The 9,913-nt window shown below is 43.4% G+C and overlaps 1 protein-coding gene across 2 annotated transcripts in view; it reads right to left on the bottom strand.

The window, feature by feature from the left end:
- Positions 1-416: 416 nt before the first annotated feature.
- The window catches only part of cdc42bpab (CDC42 binding protein kinase alpha (DMPK-like) b), a 70,607-nt gene continuing 61,110 nt past the window's right edge, over positions 417-9,913 (bottom strand). Inside the window, exons 32-40 of one of the 2 annotated variants that reach the window (XM_027153571.2) lie at positions 9,530-9,824; positions 8,588-8,685; positions 8,346-8,430; positions 8,126-8,249; positions 5,832-5,949; positions 5,599-5,716; positions 4,009-4,166; positions 2,712-2,786; positions 417-1,013 (exon numbers count right to left, since the gene is read on the bottom strand). In XM_027153571.2, the coding sequence (XP_027009372.2) occupies positions 882-1,013; positions 2,712-2,786; positions 4,009-4,166; positions 5,599-5,716; positions 5,832-5,949; positions 8,126-8,249; positions 8,346-8,430; positions 8,588-8,685; positions 9,530-9,824 (1,203 nt within the window). In that variant the 3' untranslated portion in view covers positions 417-881. The remainder of the gene's footprint in view (positions 1,014-2,711; positions 2,787-4,008; positions 4,167-5,598; positions 5,717-5,831; positions 5,950-8,125; positions 8,250-8,345; positions 8,431-8,587; positions 8,686-9,529; positions 9,825-9,913) is intronic. The other variant, XM_027153572.2, reaches the window with a different exon arrangement.

The raw sequence follows: 9,913 nt of genomic DNA on the forward strand, positions 1-9,913 counted from the left end.
TAATGCTGGTAAATGAATAAACTAATGATTTCCTTGTGTTTCTCTCTACAGAATTTCTTTATTACTTATAATATTATAATATACTTTCAGCCTATGTACATTATCGTGATGGAAATCCGAAATCGCCGATCGGTTCTGACTGGAAAGGAAGTCTGTCGTAAGCCACGTCCTGTTCTCTGTACTGTGTATGTAGTGCTTTATTATTATTATTTTTTTTAGGAGGCTTGGTTTTCGTAGTCGTGTCTGACAACACAGTAGCGAAGATCGAGTGCACTCATGAAATCCCACAGTCGGGATGTGGGTGGTGACACCGGACATAACGCTATATTGGTAAAGCTTGAGGGTGGCGTTGGACCTGCGTACAGTTAATAGTGTGTGGTTGGTGTGGGAGAAAAGCAAGAGAAGAGAAAGCTGTAGACGTCAGAATGGCAGTTTAAGTAGTAATCAGGTCTCCATAGTAATCACATACTAGAACAAGAACAAAATAATAATAATAATAATAATAATAATAATTCTCCCCACGTTTGTGGTGATCGGTATGGTCCACAGTTGAAGTGCATGAAAGAAAAAAAAAACTTAAACAGCTAATATTGGACTGAGAAATAAATAATTCACCCCAAATCCCAGTACAGTCAAGTTCAAATGTAGTGGGTCTGAAATGGCTCAGGACCGACTCACACTTTGAGCCAGATTGAGATGATTTCCGATTGATGCCCTGCACCACAAAACACACACACACACACACACACACACACGGGTCATTTTCCTTTCTCGAGAAGCCGGATAAATAAGGAAACAGGATCCAGTAATGCTTGCGTTTTATTTATATGGGCGTGTACGCAGGGCCGGGACACGCCGCCATTAGTCCTGGGTTGTGTCCATCATGTGTCCCAGCCCACACGGTCTGTGCTCTCCAGAGAGAGAGACTTGGTCTTGTGCGGTGATGAAGGACTGGGCGGGCTGCTGAAAGTCGAGCTGTTAGAGGCAGTGGAGTGACGCGGCGAGTCTGAGTCCTGCAAATCCAGATAGAACCAAAGGGTTAATCAAAAAGCGCTGGCTACAGTACATGATGCTTTCAGTTTTCATCTCTGTGTCCGAGTTGTCTGATTAAACCATCGCATCATAGGCACAAAGGAATTACATTTTACCTTCAACGGTACTTGAAAATAAATAAATAAATAAATAAATACATTTAATTCTTCAAAATATTCTTTTCCCAAGTTTAAAAAAAATGGACGTTTCAGTCCCACGACATTTGAACCCTGTTACCGAAGTACATAAAATCCTATGGAATATTCCACAAGCCAACAGGAAGTTGCATCATTTGAATTTCCTGTAGACTAATTGAAGAAGAAAAATTGTAGACGAATTTATTTATTTATTTATTTATTTTTACATCTTCAATGATTCTGATGACTTCGCTAAGGAAGTTGCTTTAAATGTACAACCCCGTTAACCAAAACAATCAATCAATCAATCAATTAAATAGATAGATAGATAGATAGATAGATAGATAGATAGATAGATAGATAGATAGATAGATAGATAGAAATGGCATAAACGGTGCCTCGATCATCCATTACAGGATTTTAAGCGTAAATAATTCGTGTTTATCGGAGTAAAACTGCTGCCGAGTCACAGACACAGAAAGACGTAACTGTACAGTAGCTCCACAAAAGAAGAGACATGTATTAATGATCGGTGTTCCGTAAACGCTACAGCTACTAAGGATGCGTATGAGATGCATATTTAAAGCCTCGATCTGCACACATGCATAAAACTCGTAGAAATATTTGAGGGTTCATATTTTCCCCAAAGGATCGGTTCATATCCTTTGAAATCGCAGCCGTGAAGTGGAATGAATGAATATGGATGAGAGCCGTGACTAGCTCAGCGCTCTCACCGCATACACATCGTGTTCTCGCGCATTATTTAGTTCGTTTTCAACATCAAGATCATCAAATGTGACATAATCCGAGATGCAGAATAATTACAAGCCGTAATTTGCCTAGACGAAACTAACCGATGAGACGTCGACGCGATCGATCTGTAATGACTTCTAATGTCATGTATCTGTATTCCAGATTATATGTAAGTATTGGTCTGGATTTTCTTTCCAGGTTTTTTTTTTTTTAGTACCGTTTCTGTCCAATCGGTGTAATAACACATTTTTTCTTTCATTGATGTTGAAAATGGCAAAATGCTCTAAAAAGTGCACTAAATTCGAGTCACTTCGCGACGACTGCTCGGACACTGCGGTTAAACTGCTTTGTTTTAATCATACATTACAGCTGGTATCCGAAAAGTGTGCGTCCACAAGCGGCGTCTCAGCCGTGCTGAAATAAGATGTACAGGGAGGTGGTGGTGCTCCTACAGTACTACAGTAGTTAGTACGATATGCTTGCAGAATACATGCAGAGCTCTGAAACCATGACATCTCCTGCTCTCTGTGATCTCTCAGCCTCAGATAGATGATCGAGCGTCTTTTTTTTTTTCTCCTCTAATGCTAAATTGGAGTACAGGATACCCGCATGTCGCTTTCGAGCGTAAAGGATTTTAGCCCAATCCTGGTGTTACGGAGCTTTGTCGATCAGAGGCTGAGGATTTTATTCAAATAAAAAAAAAAAAAAAACAAGAAGAAAAGCCGTAGCATGGTTGTTCTGGGGGATGGAATGAAAGGGTGCTTTCGATGCTAAATGCGTCAACTTTACCTTCATCTTACTAAGCAGGGTCCTTAACGCCCGTTTCAGATCGGGCGTCTTCTCCGAGGGCGAGACAGCCTGCCACTGGGAAGGAAAGGCACACTGAGAGGCCCAAAAGTGGCTTCCATACCGGGGGAAAGGATACAAAAAGCTATAATATGGGAATGTGTGGTGGTGTAGCAGGATCTAAAGGCCCCAGTGGAGCTGAGGTATACATTCAGGTCCATAAGTATACGGACAGCGACACGATTAGGATCGTTTTGCTTCTGTACACCAACACAATGAACACAGCGATTAAGATGTGATGGAAGTGTAGTATTCGTGTAGTAATGACGGCCACCTGCACAGCTTTGGCTCGGACAATCCGGTCAGTTTGTCTTGTGCCATGTTTTTGTATTCACACGTCTCTGACCCGCCCCGGCTTTAGATTCCTTCCCGTCTCTCCGTATCACACCTGTTCCTTATGTGTCTTTAATTACTCTCCTTCTTTATTTCTGCCGCGTTATTTGTTGTGTCTGGGAATCCTCGTCTTTAAGTAGGTGTCTCGGGTTCTGTATTATTTTTCTTTGTTCCATGTTGAGTAGTTTGTTTTTAGCCGTGTCAGGTACCTGCTTAGTGTTCCGTGTTCGTGGTAATAAATCATGCCTGCTTTGTTATCCCTGCGTTCGGATCTGGGATCTTTAATCCGGGAGACCTGTTGAGAATTCCCGTGAGAAGCGAACGCATCTAGAATCCGCTCCGTACCTTTTATCTCCTTATTTCATCATAAACTAAGAAGGACAGATACAGAAAATCAGACCAGACCTGGTCATAAAACTGCCTGTCTGTCTCATCAGTTTCCGATCGTCCGATTGGTTTGTTAAACCCCTTGAAATACAACTGAAAGTCTACACTTCGATCAATCACGTATCGACCGCTTCATTTCAGATCCGTTGTGTTGTGTACGGAGACAAAATGACCAAAGTCGAGTCACCGTCCGTATGATCATGGATAGAAAGGAATGACTATGAATGAGGATTTTGGGGATAAACGCTGTACAGGAACCTGCTGTTAGTGTAAAAACTACATAAGACATGAACTTTAGGTGTCAGTCCAATCCTTATTAAGGATTTTGCCAACATTAAAAAAGGTTCTCTCTTATATACCCTATAAGATATCTTTCTAAGGTTCCATATTTTATGAAGACATGTTGAATGACAACCTGCTTCTGACATCTACAGGATGAATGATGAAGGGATTTTCCCCTTAGAGTAGTTTTCACTAACCAGATGGCATGAAGTTTCTATTTCGCAGGTTCGGTACTCACCTCCCGGTCGAACTGAGAAAGCGTCGCGTCTCCTGCGTCCATTCCTCCACCTGACGATAAAGAGCTCTCGGATGGAGATGTCATTGTTTGGCGCTTGGAGCTGTAGCTACTGCTCGAGAGCTCCCTCCTCAGGGCACTGCCATTCTGAGAAGAAGAACCTGAGACACGGGCAGAGACAGAGACAGAGAGAGCAACTTTTTCGAAGGGATCGAAGATTCCGATTTCGAAGATTTGCAATATTATGCAAATCTTCCAGCAGTCCATTCATGCAACTATCTAATGAGCCAGTCATGTGGCGGCAGCGCGGCGTGTAAAATCATGAAGATCTACAGTGATACCTCGAGATACGAGTGCGATTCGTTCCTTCACCTCGCTCGTATCGCAATTTGCTCGTATCTCAAAGCGATTTTCACCGTTTAAACGAATTGAAATCCCATGAATCCGTTCCAGCTCGCAAAATTCCACTCCAGTTGTTTTATTTATTTGTTTTGAACATGAACAATGTATTTATAAATGACAAATATCGTATAAAAACGTACAGTAATAAAAGAGAATGTTAAGAAAATAAACTGGTTTGACTATAAAGTGTATTATTTACCTCGGAGATCAGACGACTCGAGCTAAGGAGGTCGAGGGAGGAGTAAACAGGCGGAGGAGTTAGGAGGAATTTCGTCCGGTACTGTACGTACACTTCCGCTTGCGTTCACTTATTCGCTACTGTACACTCTTAATGCTACTTTACACTTAACTAAACTTCACTGAAATTCTCTTAACTAAACTTAATTGCTACAATTTCTGTTTTCTTTACATTCATTTTGCTTAATTTTCTTCATCACTTTTCTCTTCACCTGTTTTTGCCTTTTAATTGTCACTCTTTCCTCACTGACATCCGGTCGTTTGAATAAAAACTTGTCCGGTGAGGTTCGTTTCTTCCTCCCTTTTTAAGGCAAGTGTCATTAAACAACGCTGATGCGCGACCGGTTGCAAATATTTGGGATGTTCGTATCTCACACGCGGTTGTCGGGGACCTTTGTTTCGGCTTCGGCGGCGGCGGCTCGGATGCTCGTATCTCACACGTGGTTGTCGGGGACCTTTGTTTTGGCGGCGGCTCGGATGCTCGTATCTCAAAAATCTGTTTGTATCTCAAGGCAAAAATTTGGTCCAACGACAGCTCGTATCTCAAAACATTTGTATGTCGATGTACAGTATACACTCGTATCTCGAGGTATCACCATATCTGTATTTGTTCACGTCTACGAGACTGGAGGAGAATATGATCTCGGTGACGTTGACTGATGGCATGTTTGTTGGTGGCAGATGGGTTGTTTTAAGTATTAATGTAAGTGCTGATCTTCCCGATTATATGACTGTCAACAGATAACGGTTTCTAGAGTTTATACAGAATGGTGAAAACACTAAATACTGTAACATGGGGAATTATTTCTAAATAACGGACGTCAGCGTGGTCAAAATAAAAAAAGTGGCACGTTTCTACATGCGTGACTAAAGTACACAGGAAGTGAATATCACAGTGCTTATGGGAGAGAGTCTTATAGAAGGGTTTAGCATGGTGACGATGCAGATACTCACGTATACCCAGGCTACTGCTGGCACTCATAGAGCGACCAGGTTCAGACCGATTCTTCGCTAAGGACGGAATACTGACTGAGCCACTGAAGCCAGACCGGTTCTCCTGAGCACGCACGTTCTACAGAAGATAAACTTGTGTGAGATTTACAGTTACGGCACACACATTACTCCTTTTTGGCTAGACTGTTTAACCTGTTATTTTACTGAATTTCATCAACACGTGACTACACTACCATCGGTAAGTCCTTCAGAATCTGCATGCCATCTCCGGGTCCCATGTGAGCCACGTGGTTGAAGTTGGTGGGATTGGAGATTAGCTTGCTTCTCTTCTCAGGGTCCCTCAGCATCTCTCTAAGGGAATACACAGGACACGGTGTTTTAACACTGCACCTAAGAGCGCTCATGCTGCTATGGAAGACTTAAAGCCATGGGGGTTAGTTGGGATAATGTTTACTTGACTGGGATTTCAGTGAAATTTAGACAAAACTCATATAATACGTTAATGACTAAGAGACCCGGCTGCTGCATCAATGGCCAGATATTTGACACTCACTTTATAGACACCTGACATTACACTCTTATGTGGTTCTTACGGGTTCATACAGTTTCCTTTTACTGGAGCTAAGAGACTCCAGCGTGACGATGTCCCTGTACACAAAGCACAGAGCTCCATGAAGACACGGTGTGTTAATGTTGGAGTAGAAGACCTCGAGTGTCCTGCACAGAGCCCTGACTCTGACTCAACCCCACTGAACACCTTTGTGATGAACTGAAACACCGACTGAACCCCAGACCTCCTCACTCTTACACCATCAGTGTCTGATCTCACTAATGCTCTTGTAGCTGAATGATCACTAATCCCCACACACACTCCAACATCAGTGTCTGATCTCACTAATGCTCCTGTAGCTGAATCATCACTAATCCCCCCACACACACACTCCAACATCAGTGTCTGATCTCACTAATGCTCCTGTAGCTGAATGATCACTAATCCCCACACACACACACTCCAACATCAGTGTCTGATCTCACTAATGCTCCAGTAGCTGAATGATCACTAATCCCCACACACACTCCAACATCAGTGTCTGATCTCACTAATGCTCCTGTAGCTGAATCATCACTAATCCCCACACACACACACTCCAACATCAGTGTCTGATCTCACTAATGCTCCTGTAGCTGAATGATCACTAATCCCCACACACACACTCCAACATCAGTGTCTGATCTCACTAATGCTCCTGTAGCTGAATCATCACTAATCCCCACACACACACACTCCAACATCAGTGTCTGATCTCACTAATGCTCCTGTAGCTGAATCATCACTAATCCCCACACACACACACTCCAACATCAGTGTCTGATCTCACTAATGCTCCAGTAGCTGAATGATCACTAATCCCCACACACACTCCAACATCAGTGTCTGATCTCACTAATGCTCCTGTAGCTGAATCATCACTAATCCCCACACACACACACTCCAACATCAGTGTCTGATCTCACTAATGCTCCTGTAGCTGAATGATCACTAATCCCCACACACACACTCCAACATCAGTGTCTGATCTCACTAATGCTCCTGTAGCTGAATCATCACTAATCCCCACACACACACACTCCAACATCAGTGTCTGATCTCACTAATGCTCCTGTAGCTGAATGATCACTAATCCCCCCCACACACACTCCAACATCAGTGTCTGATCTCACTAATGCTCCTGTAGCTGAATGATCACTAATCCCCACACACACACACTCCAACATCAGTGTCTGATCTCACTAATGCTCTTGTAGCTGAATCATCACTAATCCCCACACACACACACTCCAACATCAGTGTCTGATCTCACTAATGCTCTTGTAGCTGAATCATCACTAATCCCCACACACACACACTCCAACATCAGTGTCTGATCTCACTAATGCTCTTTTCGATTCCTGCCTCCACCTTGTGTGTGTGGAGTTTGCATGCATTGTCTGTAGTGTGTGTGTGTGTGTATGAGAGTGTGTGTGCGCCCTGTGATGGGTTGGCACTCCGTCCAGGGTGTATCCTGCCTCGATGCCCGATGACGCCTGAGATAGGCACAGGCTCCCCGTGACCCGAGAAGTTCGGATAAAGCGGTAGAAGATGAATGAATGAATGATTTCCATGTTAAATCTATTTAAAGTGTACAGACTTGTCAAAGCACAAAAGACATATATCTGATATCCCGTGTCACATATTTATCACACCCCATGTAATCAGTACAGTTAAGGAGTACAATAACGTATCTATCTCTCCTTCTCTATATAGAGTATAGGGATGTCGGAGAAGGGGTGTTTCCACACGTGTACATGTTCTGTGTCAGACACAAATGGATGTCATAGTGCTAATAAAAGTTTAAACATGTAGTGAGGAATCAAGACAATCTGCTCTGCAATACAGTGAGACATGTAAAGGTTTTGTAGTGTGTGTGTGTGTGTGTGTGTGTGTGTGTGTGTGTGTGTGTGTGTGTGTGTGTGTGGGTTCGGGTACCTCCTTTGTTGTAGTCTCTCCTCCTCAGGTATGCGGAATGAAAAGCGTCTCTTGTTGTTCATACTGCGCACCATCTGCTTGCGGCTGTTATCCGACACCTCTGGCACCACCAGCTCGTCTCCCTCTGACACACACACACACACACACACACGCACTGAGATTACAGACCAGAAACACACACCTTTGACCAAACTGAGGTAAACTACCGATGGCTCGTTACCTGCTGTCTTGTTTCTGAAGTAGATGAGCCTGACCGTTTCTGAGCCGAGGAGGTTCAGGGAGCCGTCCGTGTTCAGCGGCCGCATCTGTGAACGCGATATACTTTTAAACAGAGAACGTTCCCGATACGATGCACCGTGACTCTGTAAAACTGGTGAGCTGTAGCTTAGTTGCTCTTGCTGGAAGCTACAGGAGCGACAGCCGAACGAACCTTTTGCGATTAGGATTCAGAACAACGTTTACCTTTTTTAGAGGAATGGTCTGAATCCATTCCATGGTGTTGACGTCAAACACGTCCACTGCGTTCTCGCTGTACACCGAGAGGTAGGGGGCGCTGTAGCCTGCGGCACGTACGGTAGATACACGTGTCAATTTTTACTGCTTTAGATACTGTCTGTATCACAGTACTCCGACAAGAAAGCTTTAAATATTTTGATATTTAAATATATATTTAATATATATATATATATATATATTCTTAGTGAAAATATATTGCATATAATAATATATATCAATGTTTCCTGTTATATACCATATATCAAATATAATGAGTATTAAATATCTAGAAATAGGTTTAATAATTATATTCATACGATTGACAATAATCACTTTATAAGATTCATTCATTCATTCATTCATTCATACGAACTTCTCAGGTCACGGGGAGCCTGTGCCTATCTCAGGCGTCATCGGGCATCGAGGCAGGATACACCCTGGACGGAGTGCCAACCCATCACAGGGCACACACACACACACACACACTCAAACACTACGGACAAGTTTCCAGAGATGCCAATCAACCTACCATGCATGTCTTTGGACCGGGGGAGGAAACCGGAGTACCCGGAGGAAACCCCCGAGGCACGGGGAGAACATGCAAACTCCACACACACAAGGCGGAGGCGGGAATCGGACCCCCAACCCTGGAGGTGTGAGGCTAACCACTAACCCACCGGCACGTACCCCCCATAATGAGTATTAAATATCTAGAAATAGGTTTAATAATGATATTGATACGATTGACAATAATCACTTTATAAGATTCATAATTTATTTTTTTATTTTAACTTTTTTTTTTTTTCTGAAGTAATTCACATGAAGTGCATCACTTCAGCTCTCCTGTTCTGATCATGTCCCTTAGATTAGATTTACACAGATTTCTTAAGTCAAATCTGATCTACTTACAGCAGGAGGTTGGGACAGCAGGCCACATCAGCTCCATCTGGCGTGAGCGTCGGCCATGGAGGTCCACACAGACGCCTACACAGCTGAAGCACAGCAGCATCTCCTTGCTGGTGATTTCCAAGGCACACATCGCGTCCATGCCCTGTTGCGTGATGAAGGCCAGCGTTTGATCGTCCGGGTGCAGGAGGCTAACAGGAGGAATGTCCGAGTGCAGACCGTAGCACACGAAGCCACCCTGAAAACCTACTACGAGATACTCGCTCAAAAACGTCATCCACTGCACTACGCCTGGCACCTGGAACCACACAGGGATACGTGGGATTTTAAGGGTACTTTAGAAATAAGCCTGGCATCCTGCACAAGCTTTATAACTAATAATGACTT

Source organism: Tachysurus fulvidraco, chromosome 16 (assembly GCF_022655615.1).
Source record: "Tachysurus fulvidraco isolate hzauxx_2018 chromosome 16, HZAU_PFXX_2.0, whole genome shotgun sequence".
NCBI lineage: Eukaryota > Metazoa > Chordata > Actinopteri > Siluriformes > Bagridae > Tachysurus > Tachysurus fulvidraco.